This window comes from Lynx rufus, unplaced genomic scaffold (genome assembly GCF_022079265.1).
Source record: "Lynx rufus isolate CCGP_SWC_20201006 ecotype Redwood Valley unplaced genomic scaffold, mLynRuf1.p SCAF_6, whole genome shotgun sequence".
Taxonomy (NCBI): Eukaryota; Metazoa; Chordata; class Mammalia; order Carnivora; family Felidae; genus Lynx; species Lynx rufus.
The window spans coordinates 106,252,999-106,270,722 of NW_025814878.1; the positions used below are offsets into that span (position 1 = coordinate 106,252,999).

At 57.1% G+C, this 17,724-nt stretch overlaps 2 protein-coding genes across 3 annotated transcripts; one reads left to right on the forward strand and one right to left on the reverse strand.

Annotated features, from left to right (window-relative positions):
- Nucleotides 1-437: 437 nt before the first annotated feature.
- PRICKLE4 (prickle planar cell polarity protein 4) lies at nt 438-4,474 on the reverse strand. The gene is made up of 6 exons (XM_047102660.1): nt 4,065-4,474; nt 3,427-3,534; nt 2,597-2,734; nt 2,117-2,320; nt 1,332-1,521; nt 438-813 (listed from the first exon to the last, which is right to left on the reverse strand). The coding sequence occupies exons 1-6, from the start codon at nt 4,194-4,196 to the stop codon at nt 455-457; spliced, it is 1,131 nt and encodes a 376-aa protein (XP_046958616.1). The 5' UTR covers nt 4,197-4,474; the 3' UTR covers nt 438-454.
- A 2,522-nt stretch (nt 4,475-6,996) lies between these two features.
- Nucleotides 6,997-16,562, forward strand: FRS3 (fibroblast growth factor receptor substrate 3). 2 transcript variants are annotated; one of them, XM_047103139.1, is made up of 7 exons: nt 6,997-7,058; nt 8,663-8,806; nt 10,091-10,179; nt 11,250-11,436; nt 13,868-14,029; nt 14,889-15,046; nt 15,323-16,562. In XM_047103139.1, the coding sequence occupies exons 3-7, from the start codon at nt 10,114-10,116 to the stop codon at nt 16,235-16,237; spliced, it is 1,488 nt and encodes a 495-aa protein (XP_046959095.1). In that variant the 5' UTR covers nt 6,997-7,058; nt 8,663-8,806; nt 10,091-10,113; the 3' UTR covers nt 16,238-16,562. The 2 variants fall into 2 exon arrangements, with proteins under 2 accessions (XP_046959095.1, XP_046959094.1); XM_047103138.1 differs by lacking the exon at nt 6,997-7,058 and having other exon boundaries at nt 7,161-8,806.
- Nucleotides 16,563-17,724: the final 1,162 nt, after the last annotated feature.

Here is a 17,724-nt window from a genome sequence, read left to right on the forward strand (position 1 = left end):
AGAGAGGTCGGGCGTCCGGGTGGGAGAACTCCCGGGCTGCGCGTCCCCGAGCTCCTCAAGGGGAGGAGCGCGGCCTGGCACTACAGTCGCCTGGACGCGTCCCGCCTCTGGCTCCCTCTTGGCCTTCAGCTGGCCAACCTGTCACTGCCACACGTGGTCTCTGAATGATCACTTCATTGGCTCAGGAAGATGATGAGGATGGGGCTGTCCCAGCCTGCGGGGGTGGGGATAGGGGTTAGCTCAGCAGGGGATGCGTAGCTTTGGGGGGTGGGGTTCCCCAAGAAAGTCTCCATCAGAAGTCATAGAATACGCAGGCTTAAGAGGAAGCACTCCAAGTTTGTGGTCTCGCCGCCTCTCCCAGGCGTGCCCTTGACTGCGTTCAGTCTAGGATTTTTATAGGGGGAGGAGAGCCTCACAGATCACACACCCCCTCCCCCGTCTCCGGGCTGCGCCACTAGCAAATGGTGCAGTGCTTCCTGGAGGTGTCGCTGTCCCCAGCTTGGAGGCTTCTGGGGGTCTTCCAGGGCCCGGGAAGACGCTGGCCTAAGAAAAAGCCTTCGGGTTCCGAGTCAGAAGAAGAGGAGCAGGTGGGGCAGGCATCGAGGGGCGTCTCCAGGCGGCCCTGCTCCCGCCCTGTGGGTGCCTCCACCTTGTCCCCCGTTCGACGCTGCTGCCTTGGACTGGATCCAAGCAGCTCCCTCTGGGTTTCCAGACTGGAGCGGGGGGCAGCGGCGAGAAGGGCAGCTCGGGAGACCGTAGCGGCATCCAGCGGGGTGCGGTCCCTTTCTTCAACTCTGTCAACACCCGCCTCCCCTGTTCCGGGCCGGGTCAGAAACGCCCATCTCAGAGTCCCGACTCTCCAGCTCCGGGATCAGAGAGGGGCGGGCCCCAGAAGCCAGTCCCCGTTGGGGCCCGGCCCCCCCCGCCCCGCCCCGCCCCGCCCCCGAGCCGTGCGCGCCGCCGCCGCGGACACGACTTCTCTACCGGGCTTCCCCGCCCCTCCCCGCCGCCGCCCACCAGAGGGCGACCGCGTCCCCAGTCCGGGAGTGAGTCCCGCGCCGCAGCCCCAACGGTGGCGCGGGGTGGGTTCGGGAGGCCCTTGGAGCGCTCCGGCCAGGGACGCGCGGTGAGAGCTGCGGGCCCCGAGGCTCGGGTCGGGGCGGGGGGGTGCGGTGGGGGGGACGGGGGCGCTGCTGGAGGGACGGACGGGACGGCGTGGGACCGGGGCGAGGGTCCCAGTCCGGGAGAATCCCCTCCTCAGCCCAGCCCAAGCCGCTGCCCCCTTCCCCTTTGATCTGCACTTTCTCCTCCCTTACCGGGGGACGCCCTACCTTCCAGTGTCTGGGCCCGGCTCGAGCCGGAAACCGAATAGCGACTCTCAAAGCAGCTGGGGCAGCAGGGGCCGCCCCCCGGCAGGGCATAAAGTCCCCCGCCCAAGGGCCCGGCGCAGTCCTGACAGCAGAAGTGGTTCTCGTGCCAGCGCCGTCCCTCCGCCTCGGTGCAGCGCCGGGAGAAGATCAGCTGGGAGAGGGAGGGAGAGCAGTTCATTCATTCATTCATTCATCCACTCGCTCATTCATTCACCCAATAACCACGCCTTATACCCAGTTAACGCTAAAGCACGTCGTCTACAGACATCCCATCTGATCTACTCCACCACTCTCGGATGCAGGGAGGGCTGATTGGCCTAGCCAGGATCCCACTAGCAGGTGGCACAGCCTGAAGAAGTGCGACCCTGGTCGCTTGGACTCCCAACCCAGGGTTGTACTCTGCCTCATATACTGACAGTATGGCAGTTCCTCGCCTGATCAGGCACAGCACTGGGCACCAGGAAAGCTGAGATGAACGTCTGTCCGACACTCCCTGCTCCGGAGAAATTCTTAGTCCACGAAAATCTGGGGGACTCTGCTTGCGGTCGGGGAGGGTACAAGACAAGTCCCCATGCCCAAAGCTCAAGCGAGAACACAGGGAACACAGAAGTCCCAGGCTGGTTCTGAGTTCTCCATTCCTGAGTGCTGGAAGAGGTGTCCCCTTACATCCTGCCACGTTGGACCCTAGGCAACCCTCCCAGTTCTTCCCCAGCGCCAACCCCCCCCCCCGCCTTCGGGGGCTGTACCTGGTCACAAGCCGGGCAGCGAGGCCGCAGCAGCTCTGCGTGATGGCGGCCGCAGTAAAGACTCCCGTCGTGGTAGAAGTAGATGAGGTTTATCAGGGCCTGGCCGCAGGCCTGGCAGGCAAAGCAAGCCCGGTGCCAGTAGCGCCGCTCCCCTGCCCGGGCTGCGAACACTCCGTACTCCCCTGGCCTCAGCCGCTCCCTGCACTGCCGGGCGCGGATGCTCAGCTGCCCAGAGGCCGCATCATGCTCCTAGCTTCCCTCCTGGCGCTTCCATCCCACCCCCCACCGAACTGTTCTCCCCCCCACCCCTGGCAAGCCCACCTGCACTGCAGGCGCCACTGGAGAACCCCTAAACTTGGCTTCTCTTTTTCCTCAAGTTTTCCAAGCTGTCCATCCCCCCTTTTCCCACCCGAGTCCCTAGAGCTAGCCCCTTCTGCAGAAGTGAAAGGGCAAAGGGGAATGGGGGGGGGCACTACGTACCTTCTCGCAGGTGTGTTCTGGCAGCTCGGGAGGTACCAGGAGGGCCACCCCCTGTCCCAGGGCCTCCCGCCTCCTCTGAGCACAGAAGAGCCGCAGCTCTGCCAGCTCATCCTCCCCAAGGGCCAGGCAGTAGCGCTCCTGCAAAAACAGGCCTCCACTGTGAGTGGGAGAGCCCCCAGCAGGCAAGACTGAAGTTCGATTGGAGAGAGAAGGCTTAGCCGCTGGGTCAGAGGAAGGTTGTAGAACCTCCGGGAGGTGCAGAAGATAACAGCACAGAAGGGCATTGAGAAGGAGAGGGAAAGAGGGAAGAGAGTTGGAAATAAGTCTACATCAGTCTCACTTTCCCCCAGGAATGGCCACCACTCAGGTCCTGACAGCCCACAGCACTGAGCCCTGTCACCACATATTTAGATCCTTGCCCCCCAGTGAGCTGTAGCTCACTATCGTTTTCTGTTGTGTTTTTCCAATGTATTCCACATTTCTCCTGTCTTGCCTCCCCACGTGAACTGTAAGCCTTTAGTCTGGGCGCACACAGGGCCTTAATAAATACTTAACCATACTTTCTACATTTGTACATTCCATTATCGGTTTCAAAAGTCGTTCATGTCCATTTTCTCATTTGCTCCTCAACTAAGCATTGTAAGCAGAGGGGATGCTATCTCCTTCCCCCGCCCCGTGCGGACTTGGAAACTCGGTCTGGGGCCGGAGCGGGATGGCTTCTTCAATTACTAGCGTAGCTAGGCCCTAGATCCAGTCCTCTGGCTTCTGGCCCCACAGTAAATAAAGAGAGGGAGGTGAGAAAGAGGGATGCTGGGGAGAGGGAGACCCACGTCGCTGTCCTGCGGAGGCAGCTGCTGCAGGAGGATCCGAAGCCCAGGCTGGTTGGGGGCCCAGTTGGTGTCCAAGCCAGGAAGCCCCAAGCTCAGAATTTCAGGGTCCTGAGGAGATGCGGCAGGAGAGGGGTGGTTGGGTTTGCCTTCCTCTTCTTTCCTCCTCTCCTCACTGCCACCCCTTCTCCAACCTGGAACAACTTCCAAGCACCCCCTCCTTCAAGATCAAGACAAGGACAGGTGGTCTGCTCCTGCATTTGTGCTCTGATGGAGGCAGGTTGGGGAGGCCCCGCTCCCCCCCCACAAATGGTATCCTTTCTTATGCTTTAAGTCACCCCTTTTACTCCTTAGGGCCAAAGCCTAGAGTCTGCCTGCACAGCACAGACCCCCTAGAGGAAGTAATGTGTATTCATGTGAAGAAGTTCACATGTATTCATGTGAAGAATGTGAAGGTGGCGGACCCCTATATCCCGACGCAAGGGGGCTGTAGAGACAAGGATTATTCTTGCAAAGAGAAGAGGGCCACTGGAGGTTGGGCAGAAAGGCTAACATCCTTCCAGGTGGTGGAAAGGGGAGGAGGTCAGTCTGTAGGATGGAGAGCATGTTGGGGCCAGAGGGAAGGGCAGGGCTCCTACTACCTGCTCAGAAGTTTCCTCAGGATCCTCCTTGGGCAAGTGGCCTGGGTCAGTGTCTGAGTCGGCTGGCGGACCTAGCTCCCAAGGGGTGAGGCTCTCCCCTCGGTGGGGCCAGCCAGAGTTCAGCACTGACATTGGTGACAAAGTCTGCCCAGAAAACAAGAACACTTCCCATTAATCAGGCCCTTACAACATGCCAGGCAGTGGTAAGTGCTTTGCAGGCATTGTCTCCTTCAGTTCTCCCAATCACCAAGTGAGGTGGGTGGTCTTCCTGACCCCATTTTGCAGATGGCCAAACTGAGGGTCAGAGAGGATAAATGCCGGAGGTCACACAGCTACTAAGTGGCAGAGCCACATCTTGGAAGCCAGGCCTTCTGGCTCCAGAATTTCTGAAGCTCAAACTCTGGGGTCTCCCAAGACCCAGACATAGGAAAGAGGAGGCCCATCGTGGAAAGAGAGGGCATTCTGCCTTTCTAGAGAGCCCCGCCTCCCCAGCCTCAACTCCCACCCTTCCTGACAGTGCACTGAACACCCCAGTGAGCCTGCTTCCTCCGCACTCCAGGCCCTCCTTTTCCAGCTGTAGGCTCAGGGCAGGTAAAAGGACCACTTCACCAGGAACCCCTTCCCAGCCCCTCCAGCCTGTACCAGCTCTCCCTTCCCTGAGCTCCAGAAGTAAGTACATTCCGCACCCTGAGAGATTTAGTACCTAATGTTTCTCTTTGTGCCCTGTGCCCCTCTCAGTTCCTCATCTAGTCTATAAGCCCGAGGACAAAAGAAAATATCGTGCTTGTGGATTCTACCTAGAGCAGCAATTTCCAGTTTCATCGGAGAATTCTAAATACATCTCTTCAGCCCTCCTCTGGGCCAGACCTAGCAGGACCACAGTATCTTGAGGGGTGGGGGTGACTACTGAAGTAGAAAAGGAATGGGCCCTGCCCTCAAGGAGCTCATGGCCCAGTGGGTAAGACAGAGATGAGACCAGGGAGAACGAGGCCAGAGCTCTGGGCAGGTATGTACAATACCCTCCGAAGAAAAATAACCAGAGCAACTTTTCTATGACGTTTACTCTGTGCAAGGGACTATATTAGCATTTTACATAATATTATGCATCCTCATAACAATCCTATCAGGTAGTTTCTGTTACCCCATTTTCCAGTTGAAACAAAGAAACAAACTGAGGTTAACCTACCTAAGGTTACATTAGAAAACTAAGGGATATTCTAGGAAGAGGCTGCTTTGGAGATCTGGGATGAATTCTGACTGCAGCTGGGCACAGGAGGGCCTCACCAAATCTCAGTCCTCTTAATAAGACCCAGCTTTGCGGTTGGGAACAAAATTTGGACCAGAACAGTTATATTGCTTCCCAGCCCTGCAAGGCAACCCCCCAGCCCCCTTCAGAAGTCCTGCGCCACCCAGCCCTGCTTCCACACCCATCTGCTTCCTTCCTGTTCTGTCCCTCTGGTCCTGTTTCCTGTGGAAAACAGCCAGTGTGGGCTGTTCATACTCAGGGCTAAGAGTAGCCACTAACTCTAACACCAATGCCCCTGCCCCAGGCAGCAAGAGGCCCTTGGGGGAGGGTGCGAACAGGACAGGGGCCATCTGGGATCTCAGAGTGGATTGGGACCCTGTTTTCCGGGTTATAGTATGAAATTGCCCCCCATAGAAACAACATTCAGAAATCAGCCTTCACCCCTCACCCTCCCATACTCCCACCTCCACTCAGCACTGGACCCCGTCTTACTAACATGCTGGATTCCTTCAAGAATTCTCCTCCCCTCCTTGGATAAGGGCTGAAACCCCTCTCCCGCCCCTGCGCAGGTGCAACCCGGCTCAAGGGCAGAGCCTGAGCGGCCCCTAGGGACTGGGGAGGTAAAAGGATGGGAAGGTTTTCCGCGGACAATGGAGGGAGAAGTGTCCGATCCCGCCAAGAGTCTTCTCGATAGATCCCCAAAGTTTTTTCTTGGACTTCCCCAGGAGTCAGTTGGGGTCCCCAGTCTGGCTGTTGGGAGTTTAGGGGAAGGAATGGGACTCTGCTGGGGTCTCACCCTCGCTGCGCGCCGGTGTCCGGGCCGTTCTTGACAGACCCCGTCGTCGGGCCTCCATCTAGTCCCCACCCCGAGGCCTCAGCGCCTGCCCCTGCCCACCCCGGGAGTGCAGCCCTTCCTCCACCCCCCCCCCCCCCCGTCCCCCGCAGTCCCTGCCCGCCCCTCAGGGACTGGTAGAGCCAGTGGCTCGGGAGGGGCCTGGTGCTGCAGCCAGAAGGAAAGCATTTGGGGGATCTCAGGGTGGAAATTGTGCAGCCTCCACTGCCCCTCTCCCCACTCCCAGGTGTTTAGCGCCGGCACCGCGCCCCCGCGGGCACTGGGCCGACACTAGGGTGCCGTCGTTTTGCCGGGTCTTCTCTCAGTCGCTCCCGGAACACAAAGTCTCTCGGAGCCAGCATGTCCCCGCCCCCCCCGCCCCTCCCTCGGGTCTCCTAGCTCCGCCCCTCTCTGTCTGTTCTCACCCCCACCCAGTTGCCTTTCCCGGTCCCCAGCCCCTTTTAGGGATCCTTCGCCTTGCGCTTCTCCCTTCCGACCCTTCAGACCTTTCCCCCATCTTTTTTGTCTCTCCCCTACCCGGGTTCCTTTTCTGATCCCGGGAGTGGAAACCTCTGGGTCCACCTCTGTTTCCCTCTTCAGCCCCGCCCCTCGCCCCGCCCCCGCCCAGGTTCCACCCTGCCCCCGCAGGGCTAGCTTCGCTGCTGGCCCGGAGCGCCCTCTGGCGTGTGCGCATGCTCCCTGCTCCTGACTGCAAAGTCCTCCAAAGGGACCTTCTAGGCTGCGCGCCTGTCGCCCCGATCGGGTCCGCCCGCCCGCAGCGTCTCGTTGGTGTTGCCGGTGACCTCCGACCCCGCGACCGCGGGGCGGGGCGGGGAGGCCTTAGCTCCGGGCGGGCGGCGGCAGCTGCAGCGGGACCCGGGAGCGGGGCCCGGCGCCGCCCGGGCCGCGGGGCGATGTGAGTCGGGGCGCGGCGGGGCGGGGACGAGGCGGTTCCACCGAGGCCGCACCGCGCCGCGCCGCAGTCTCCGCTCCCTCCAGAGGAAGCCCAGGGCGGGCGGGCGGTGGAATCCCGGGGCTGGGGGCGGGGATCCAGGGACTGCGCGCGGCCCCGACCTCCCCCATTGCTTCCCAGTGTCTGTAGAAATTCCCCTGACAACCCCGCAACCTAAATCTGTCGCTCACGCCCAGAACCACCCCACCCCCACTCACCTCCGGACACACCTTCGCTAGTCCTGGAGCCCTCAGAACCCCCTCACTCTTGCGAATTCTGTTACGCCCGCAGAGCCACCATTCTCCGGGATGCCCCCGAATGCTTCCAGAGCTCTGTGGCTCCTCTGATCCTGCATACGCCCCATTCTCCTTGCACCATGCTCAAATGCAAAAAAACTTGCCCACGTTTCTCTGAGCCCTCTTACATATTTTGAGTCCCCATAATCCCTGACACTCCGCATCTCCAATCCATACGTATCCCAGACCTGAGCCCCCTCTTCCTGTCTCAGCCAACGTAACCCCCTTCAGTGAAGTGTCATGATATATCCTGATACCTTAAAGACAAATGAAGGGGACAGAAAAAGATGCAACACCCTCCCCCATCTTGCACCCTGTAGTTCTTGGTTTCACCCTCAGACTCCTTTTTGATGGCTCAAGCCTCGGTATTTTCCCAGCTGCCCGTCTTTAGGCTGTGTTCATCTCCCTGAGCCTGCTTCCTTCTTCCAGAGAATAAGCCAGACCAGCGGGTGGGGGTCCTTTTATCTGGGAAGTTGCCTGAGGAAGCAGAGCCCAAGGGGCCCTGGGAAAACATGCTGCTTCTGGAAAGCAGGAGGGTGGGATTTCAAGGATCTCCAAGGTCCTGGCTTGTCAACTTGTCCACCTGGGGCTCCGATCTCTGAAATTTTGATTTATTGTTAGCATGTATGTTAAAAATTTTAAGCCTTTCAGAACTTGGAGAACAGAAAATCTATCAGGTTTCCAAATGTGAGATTGAGGGAGCTTGTTCTGGAAGAGGCAAATGTCCATTTTAGTGACGTTTTTCCTATGCACTTCTAGAAGTTATTTCAGCGAGAAACTGCAGGTTACAGATGTTTCCCTTGAAAACTAAGGCCTTGAGGTGGGAGGTGGGAGGTCGACTTGCCAGAGTCTCCCAGATGCTTAATGGCAACAAAACAGACTAGAAGATTGGTTTTCTGAATCTTAAGCCAGCGTTCTTTCCCATACATCATAGTGTCCTTTTGAGAAAGCTCTCTGTAAAGTTCCCCACAAAGGTTTTGGTGTTGGTTGTAACAGGATTCAGATGGGGTCGGGGTCTAGAGGTAACTTAAAAGGTTGCCTCAAACTCAAACTCATTGCTGCTGTGGGAATCACTCCCTCTCAGCGCCTGTGGGGCTTGGAATTGGTGGCCCCTTTGCCCTTGATCTCACTTTCTTCTTTGTGTTTCTGTCCCCTTAGGACCTGGAACAGATAATCCAGGTGGGATGGACTGACAGCAAGTGAGTTTCATTAACAATTGGGGGCGAGGATGAAAGGTTTCCACTAACCTGTGGTCTCTGTCTCCTGTGCTAGGTGAGCCCCAGGTGTGTCCCAGAGGGATCCAGGTGACTTCTCTGCAGACTACCTGCCATGATGCCCCACCAAGAACAGGGGGAATAAAGTGGGGGTCCTTCCCCATGCCCCTCCCATGGTCAGCTCCCCAATGGCCTGGGTGAGGTGAGAGCTGTTTATAGGAGCCACTTTTCTGGAGTTTTCCAAGTTGGGAGGAATGGGGGATATAGGTCAGGATTGTTCAAGGCTCTACACGTTCAGTGGGAGTTCTAGAAGGATATCTAATCCTACAGGTTCATTTCTTGTATCGAGTTGCAACCCATTCTGGTTGGGATCGTTCTGTGCATTTGCTTGCTCCCGTAGGTCTTTCAAGCTTGGTGGTGTCCTCTCCATTCTAGACAGAGGCCCAACCATTGTGACATATACTCCAAGTGCCATAATCCTGGAGGGAAAAGCCAGATAGTAAGTCCTCTGGTCTCCCCTTTAGATGAAGGAGAGAAAACCCAGCATTTATTTTTTCCATGAAGAAATAGCTAATCGAGGTTATAAAAATTGTGCCCTGTTTTAAGTTCAGTCTTCTTACTGTATCTTTTGGCCATAATGTAATACCCCATGGAAGATAACATCAAAAAGATAAATTTGAAGTAGATGTTGGGATGGTAGTGAGGGAAAAAAAGAGAATTTGGGAGATGTGGGAAGGGTGAGGTGGAAAAGAAGACAAAAAAAAAGAAAGGTCCAGGCTAAAGTGTCGGGGACTGCCCAGTTACAGTTTGTTTGCTAAATCTGAATGAGGGCCCCAAACTAGCACCCACCTCCCCCTGAAGCAAATCACTTCTTCTGGTTCCCTGCTTGTATCCATTCCCTTCTTTTCCTGCAGCCCAGGCTTCCCTTCGCTTTCATTACATCTGTCAAAATCCTACTCACTTTTCAAGGTCACGGTCAGATGGTACCTCTGAGAAGCTCTCTTCCATCCCTCTGTCAGAATTAATCTTTAACACATCCTCACTTGAATTAATGTTTATCCAGTGCATGCCTGGCCCTGGATTGAGAGTGTGAATTTCTTAAAAAAAGATTTTTTTTCCAATGCTTATTTACTTTTGAGAGAGAAAGAGAGACAGAGACAGAGACAGAGAGACAGAGTGTGAGTGGGGGAGGGACAGAGAAAGAGAGACACAGAATCTGAAGCAGGCTGCAGGCTCTGAGCTGGCCACACAGAGCCCGATGTGGGGCCCGAACTCACAAACTGTGAGATCATGACCTGAGCTGAAGTCGGATGCCCAACCAACTGAGCTACCCAGGCGCCCCGAGAATGTGAATTTCTTCGAGGAGGGACAGTGTCCCACTGTGCCCAAGAGTAGGTGATCACAACGAGGTCGTTCTGCCAGAGTCCCCAGAGTGAGGCTTTTTGGAGCTGACCTCGATGACCTTATCCCTTATGTTTTTCCCTAGGGCGGACTGGCTGCTCTGACACCATGGGGAGCTGCTGCAGCTGCCTGAACAGAGACAGCGTCCCAGACAACCACCCTACCAAGTTCAAGGTACCCACCGCCCCCTCCTCTCCTGAGCTCTCCCAGCATGGCCTCCTGGGCTCGGGCCAACCTGTTGAGTTGCCTCTGCCTCCCTAGAGAAGGTGAAAGGACAGGCTGAGGTTGTGGCTCACTAAGATGCCTCAGAGTTGCTGAAGTGGCCTGGGGAGCGGTGCCCAGGCTGCTGCCAGTGCTGTGGTTCTCCTACACCGTTACTAACTACAAAGAATGAAGAAATACTGTGATGAAAAATCGTGCTTTTAGAACATTCATTCCTGCCAATTTATCTTTGTAGCTTTACATATATATGTATGTATGTGTGTATATATGCATATATGTATGTATGTATATGTGTGTGTGTGTGTGTATATAAATGTGTACACACACATACACGTATGGTGGTTTTTTTGGAGAAAACAACAAAAGTCTCCATTAATGGGTTAATATACATAAAGTATTTAAAGCAGTGCATAACACCCGGAAGCCCAATATTAGTGTTTGCTGTTCACTTTGGGAAGGTAAGGCCGGGCCCAGTGGACCTGTGCACCCCTGGCCACCTGCCACCTCTCACCTCCCTGTAGGGGGAGCCCCCTCCCTGCATTCAGCTTGTGAGGCACAGGTTTCTCCTGCTCACCAGAAGAGGGAGCTCCTAGCAAGGGCCTGGAGTTGGGGAGGGGGTGGAGAAGGTCTGTGTTCTGCCCCCCCCGGGGGTCTTAAGATTTTGAACTTATAATCGAATCCCTTCCTCCATTAGCATCTGGTCCTTGGATACAAGCGGTGGACCATCCGAGGTTATCTAACCTTGGCCGTCAAACCATCTGACCTTGGAGGTCAGCTAACCACCCCTGCCTCACTGCCCAGATGACAAAGCAGAGGCCTAGAGAGCTGCTGTGGGTCCTTGGCACTGCTTCATCCTCTTAGTCTCCCAGCGATCATTTGGCATCTCCGGGGAGTCTGGTAGAGGCAGGCAAGCCCCCTGACCCCCCAGCCCTAGCCCTGCATTGGCCTGCCTCCCAATGGCTCTGGGACCCCTACATACTTGATGGGCTCACTCAATGACCCTTCTGTTCCCTGCCCCTCAGGTGACGAATGTGGATGACGAGGGGGTGGAGCTGGGCTCCGGAATCATGGAGCTAACACAGAGCGAGCTGGTGCTGCACCTGCATCGGCGCGAGGCTGTCCGCTGGCCCTACCTCTGCCTGCGGCGCTATGGCTATGACTCCAACCTCTTCTCCTTTGAGAGTGGCCGCCGGTGTCAGACGGGCCAGGGTGAGTACCGCCCCTGGGATAGGGGCGAGGGGCTGGGGCCGGAGGTCATAGCTCAGGGGACCATGGGGAAGCCTGTTGGCTTGGCAGGTGTTGCCCAGAGAAGGGAAGGTTGATGGCCAAGAGCACACAGCATGTTGATATGGAACTAAGTGGACTCCCAGGCCGGTGCTCCTTCTCTTCGGTCACTGCGGCCCCAGCCTGGGACCTTCTGTGGGGGCATTTGTTGCACAGCCCATGGGAAAGAGCCAGTGCTCCCGAGGCCAGAGCCTGCCTGGGAGAGCAAGCAAGTTCTTTTCCCTCTGTGACCAGTTTCGAGGGACCCTTGTCCACTACACAGGAACAGACTTTCTTGTGGGCCCCCAAGTCCTATACCCTGGAGCCATGAACAGTGAAGGGTCAGGGTCAGGGTCAGGCTAGAGGCTCTGATTACCTTGGGCCTGCATGGCTTGCGAATGCTAGGCTTGGGGAGGCCAGACTCTTGTGTCTCTGATATACAGAGTAACCCTGGAGAAGTTCATCCTTGTCTCCTGTCACCTGTGGGCAGCAGAGTATGATATGTTCTCCCTTCCTGCCCTTTCTCCCTGCAGCCAGGGGTCAGAGAGTAGTGATCATTCCATGAAGTCAAGGCTAGAGCCCGCCCTGGCTCTTTGAAGGAGTAGCATGGTCTCAGCTTATCTTGTAGGACCCGGGCCTGAGCTCTGCAGAAAGAACCTAGTACGGGCTTGTGTTGGATGCAGTTGGGGTTGTGACAGCAGGGTTGCGACGAACGAGCTTGTCTGATGAGGCCACCATCACAGCAGTGAGCCTCTGATGTCCTGCTGGCTGCGAGCCTTCTCCTCCATACATCTTACCCTTTGCTTGTCTGAGGTAGGGGATGTTAAACACTGGCTGAGCAGAGAGAGGACAGGAAGGGGCTTCTCCTCCTCGTGGTATTTAAGCAGCAGTTGGGATCCCAGAGGGGTTGCCCTAGGCCCCCACACCGGGTTCTCCTAAAACTCCAGGCTTTCCCAGCCTTTTGTAGCCCCTAACATGTCTTGCCAGAAAGGTGCTTTTCCTTCCCCACCCCCCTCCCCTTGCTGTCCGTCCCATCCCTGCAAACCTCAGTTGTCCCATACCCCAGCCTGGTTGTGGTGCTCACACACACCCCAAGTAGCCTCCCCTGAGCCCTGGACCCTGCTGTTGCCAGGTTGGGGTAGAATTCCAGGCTGGCCCAGCACCCCAGGGACATCTTTGGAGCCCTTGAGTCATGGGTACTCCGCCCAGGCCTGCCGTCCCTGGGACTGTGAGCTGATGCATGGAATCTGAGGGGCCGTCAGGACAGCTGCATTGAGGAGACACAAGATGGCCTTGCCATGTGTGTCCTAGAGTGAGTCTGCTCGTCCTTCCTTCCTTCCAGCACCAGAGATTAAGTTCCATTAGGCCAAGGGCCCATCCAGAGTAGACATTCCCTCTCCGGCTAGGCAGTGGCTAAGTACCCAGGGAACAGGCAACAAACAGGACAGCTCTCCTGCCCTCGTGGAGCTTGGAGGTGGTTGGACTGGAGCCGAGGCTTGGTGCCCTGGGTAGAGCTCCTTTTTCTGGGGAGTGATAGGCAGAGGGAGACAGGGGCAGCATGTGAAGTGTCATCTAACACAGTCCAGCCTCTTACCCCTTATCTTCAGGGCACAGCCCCAGTGCGTGCTTGAAATCACAGATAGTACGGAACCCTGTATTCACCATGCATTCCCTTATACATACGTGCCCGTGATAAGGTCTCATGTATAAATGAGGCGCAGTAAGAGATGAACAACCGTTACTAGTAATAAGGCAAAGCAGTTATAACAACGTACCGTAGGAAGAGCTAGGTGAGCGTGGTCTCTCTCAACATGCCTTACGGTAGCGCCCTCACCCTTGTGACGAGGCGAGATGATAACATGCCTGCGAAGTGGGAGGAGGTGAGGGGAGTGATGCAGGCGCTGTGACCTAGCGTGAGGCTGCTACTGACATTCTGACAGTCTGTCAGAAGGAGGCTCATGTGCCTCTGGACCCTGGTTGACTGCGGGTGATGGAAACTGCAGAAAGCAAAGCTGTGGATAAGGGGCAGCTGCCATCCTTTTCTGCTTTGGTGTTTACTTCTCTTCCCCTCACCCATGTTCACACACATCCTTGTGAACACAATTTAACCGTGGGGGAGTATAGGTGAGGTATTAGATCTCTAGACAGTGGTAATGGATAGTGGGGGGGGACAGGAAGGGGCCTGGGGCCCAACTCCTCCCGGAACTCTTGGATTTTAGAGTGTGCTCAGGATGAGGAGGGCACTTCCTGTCCCCTGCAGGCCTGGGACCGGCGTTCAGGGACATTTTCCTGAGCTTTGTGCGTCCGTTCAACCTCTCTGGTCCTTTCCTACTGGTACACGGTCAGAGGGGCCTCACTTCTTCCTCTCCTTCTTCAGGGATATTCGCGTTCAAGTGCTCCCGGGCCGAGGAGATCTTCAACCTGCTTCAGGATCTGATGCAGTGCAATAGCATCAATGTGATGGAAGAGCCAGTCATCATCACCCGCAACAGTCACCCGACTGAGCTCGACCTCCCTCGGGCCCCCCAGCCTCCCAATGGTGAGGAGACCCCGTCCTGGGCACTTCAGCCTCCACATCTGTACGCACAAGCACAGGCCCAGGCAGTGCCGGTCTCGGAGGCACGAGTCAGGCAGGCAGGTGGGATGGCTGGGCGATCCATGCTTTCAGGACAGTTGCCCACCATCAGATGACTCTTGGGGATGAACAAGTCCCTGTCTGGGCCAGTCAGGTGACTCATGCTGACGCTGGGGAGTCCTGGGCCTTGTATTGACTGATGGTCTGGGAAGCAGACGGGGAGACGTTGGGTTTCCATGGAAACAGCAGTCTGGAGCTATTTTGCTTCCTTCCGTCTACTGGGTCATACCCGGCTTGGTTCAGGCATCTTTGCCCATGACTGATTTCTGGAGAGGTTCCCTCAGCTTCTACTTATTTATTCACTGAGTCCACACTGAGCCCCTGCTGCATATTTTGCTCTCCATGAACTGGCCCATGGTAGGGAGCGGGGGACGGTGCGGGGGGGGGGGGGGCGGTGCGCAGAAGAAATAGACATCATTCCCTGATGTCTGGGAGCTTCCCTGAAGCTCACTGGCAGAGCTAGAATGAGATGAAGGGACAGTGACGACAAGGTGGCCTTAAGTGTTTCAGATAAGGCTGTAATGGGGGAAGTGGGGCTCACACTGAGCTTTGAGGGAAGGGGCAGGGTTTGAACCACCGAGAGGTGAAAGATAACAGGGGCTGCTGGTTCAGTAGAGCTAACCATCTGGGGGCCCTGGGAGCGTGTCCCCTCCCGTTGGAGGACTCCCAGGACACCACACATGCAGTGGCAGGTGGTTGGCAGGTGGTTGAAGTACCTCCCCCCCCACCACTGCTGACCTGGGCTTGTCTCCTGTGTGCCCAGCTCTAGGCTACACTGTCTCCAGCTTCTCCAATGGCTTCCTTGGCTGCCCAGGGGAGGGCCCGAGATTCTCAGCACCCCGGCGCCCCTCAACGAGCAGCCTGCGACACCCCTCACTTGGGGAAGAGTCCACTCATGCCCTCATTGCCCCTGATGAGCAGGTGAGCAAGCAGCTGCCCTGCTCCTCCCCGTCGGTCTGGGTGGGGATGGGGGACCGGGAAACAGGGCGCCTCGTAAGGATCACGGGAGGGGAGGAACGTTGATAGGGTCCCTTACTGTCCCAGAAAGGGATGCAGCTTCCCTGGGAGGTGTGGAGGACAAGGAAGAGGGGGAAACTCCAGCACTTTTCCCCTATGCCTCTCTTATCCGTTCCCTTCTGTTCTCTCCTCCTTCCCTGCCCTCGGGCCTACCTGCTTCCCTTGGACTCTTTCCCCCAGTCCCACACCTATGTCAACACGCCAGCCGGTGAGGATGACCACCGCAGGAACCGGCATTGCCTGCAGCCCCTGCCTGAGGGCCAGGTGCCCTTCCCCCCGCAGGCCCGGGGCCCTGACCCACGGGACCCCCAGGTGTTCCTGCAGCCGGGCCAGGTGAAGTTTGTGTTGGGCCCAACCCCTGCTCGGCGGCACATGATGAAGTGCCAGGGCCTCTGCCCCAGCCTGCATGACCCCCCGCCCCACAACAACAACAACGAGGGCCCTTCCGAGTGCACTGCCCAGCCCAAGTGCACCTATGAGAACGTCAGTGCGGGGCTGCGGCCAGGGGCTGGCTGGAGACTGAGCACGGAGGAACCAGGCTGGAATGGCCTTGCCCACCGCCGGGCGGCCCTGCTGCACTATGAGAACCTGCCCTCCCTGCCCCCTGTGTGGGAGAGCCACGCCCAGCAGCTGGGGGAGGAGGCTGGGGATGACGGAGACTCGAGGGACGGGCTCACTCCCTCCTCCAATGGCTTCCCTGATGGCGAGGAGGATGAGACCCCGCTGCAGAAGCCCACCAGCACCCGGGCTGCCCTCCGTAGCCATGGCAGCTTCCCTGTGCCGCTGACCCGCCGCCGAGGCTCCCCGAGGGTCTTCAACTTCGATTTCCGCCGGCCGGGCCCCGAGCCCCCCAGGCAGCTCAACTACATCCAGGTGGAGCTGAAAGGCTGGGGCGGAGACCGCCCCAAGGGGCCCCAGAACCCCTCGGTCCCCCGAGCCCCTGTGCCCACCACCCACCCTGCCCGCAGCTCAGACTCCTACGCCGTGATTGACCTCAAAAAGACCGTGGCCATGTCCAACCTGCAGAGGGCGCTGCCCCGAGACGATGGCACTGCCAGGAAAACCCGGCACAACAGCACCGACTTGCCTCTGTAGGGACTTCCTTCCTCACGCTCCGCCTCACGCTCCTGTCCCCTGAACCCACACCCTGGGGTTCAAGGTTGCTTTGCAGAAGGGCATTGAGGTGGAACCAGATGCTTCCCTGCGCTGGCTGGGGTCCCCAAAGATATCAGCCACTGAGTCTCCTGGTCTCCAAGTTGGGGAGAAGAAGGGTGACCAGGCGAGGAGGGAGCTGTGACGTAAACTGTGAAGGGTTCCTGTGATGCATTTAGTGCCCTCCCGTTATGTCCATTTGTCTTGTCTGTCGTCTGTGTGTTTTCTTTAGTTGAAATTTGGAAACATTTTGTACCTGTTGATTTTATTTATCAGTTTATTTTTCTATTTATTGTTTTAAATGTAATTTAACATATTTATTATTAATATAATTATTTTTAAATTCTGGCTTGGTGAATGATGTCGCATTCTTAGGGAATCTCTTCTGGCATGGTTCTAGGTGGCAGCAGGGAAGGGCTTACAGAGGGAGGGGCTTCATTCTGGGCAATTTGGGGGTGGGTAGGGTTTTTATGACACGTCTGTGACCGTTTCTTTCTCCCCTCTGAGAAGCCCTGGCCCAGAACCTAAAGTTGCCAGGGATGGACGTGCTGGCAAAGGAAAGCGACAGGACAGCTGGAGTCCTGGATGCACAAAGGGGATCTGGAAGGAAAATTGCCCTAATGGGAACACCCTGACCCTCCCAAGTTGGCAGGGGCGGGGGAGAGAATTTCGTGGGGGTGGGGCTACACCAGGTCTAGGACCCCTCACCGATGTCCCTTCTGCCACCAGGCAAGTCCCAGGGGGGTACTGCTCTCCTCTTAACACCCTGGCCCAGAGGTGGACCCTGGATCCCCCTTGGCACCCGCAGCGTGGTTAGATCAAGGCTAGAGCCTTTAAACAGGACTTTACTAAAAGCCCAGAAATAGCAAACGTGAAAAACAGTTGTCATGTGTGACTAATCATACTTCCCAGAGAGCTGCTCCCCAGGAATGGACTCTTTGAGGTGCTTCTACCCTACCACAGGGGTGGGGCCCTGGCAGAGCTACCACATCTGAGCACCTGCCTGGAGCCCGGGGTCTGCACAAGCCCCTGCCTGGTTCAGTATTGCAGGAGCTTCCTTGTCCTGAGGCTGCCCCTTCCTCCTCCTCTCACTGGCCTCCCAGCCTCCAAGACTCCGTTTCTAGCTCAGACCCCTGAATGGTTAATCTGAAGGAGATCCAGCGTCTGCGATAAGCCACTCAGGGCCTGGGGGAGGAGTGGGAGCAGGGTTTGCCCAAGACTTAGGGACACGCCTTCTCGTCTCTGGTCACTGCTTGTGCCCCAGCTCCCTGCCCTGTGGAGCGAGCAGACCGATCCCCCTTACCAAGGAGACCGGCCAGGGTAGGGCCTGCCCAGTTCCCTCTCCTCCTGCCGTCCAGAATGGCACCGTCCAGACTTCAATTCCGGGACCGCCCTCTCCCCTGGGTGCGGATTGAACTGACTAGCTTCCA

Coding starts and splice junctions, on each gene's coding strand:
- PRICKLE4 (XM_047102660.1), bottom strand. CDS start 4,196: ATGTCAGTGCTGAACTCTGGCTGGCCCCACCGAGGGGAGAGCCTCACC. Junction 2,321..2,596: donor CAGAACACACCTGCGAGAAG/GTACGTAGTGCC, acceptor CGCGCCCGGCAG/TGCAGGGAGCGGCTGAGGCC. Junction 814..1,331: donor CCGGGCCCAGACACTGGAAG/GTAGGGCGTCCC, acceptor GGCCCGGAACAG/GGGAGGCGGGTGTTGACAGA.
- FRS3 (XM_047103139.1), top strand. CDS start 10,114: ATGGGGAGCTGCTGCAGCTGCCTGAACAGAGACAGCGTCCCAGACAAC. Junction 10,180..11,249: donor ACCACCCTACCAAGTTCAAG/GTACCCACCGCC, acceptor CCTGCCCCTCAG/GTGACGAATGTGGATGACGA. Junction 14,030..14,888: donor GGCCCCCCAGCCTCCCAATG/GTGAGGAGACCC, acceptor CTGTGTGCCCAG/CTCTAGGCTACACTGTCTCC.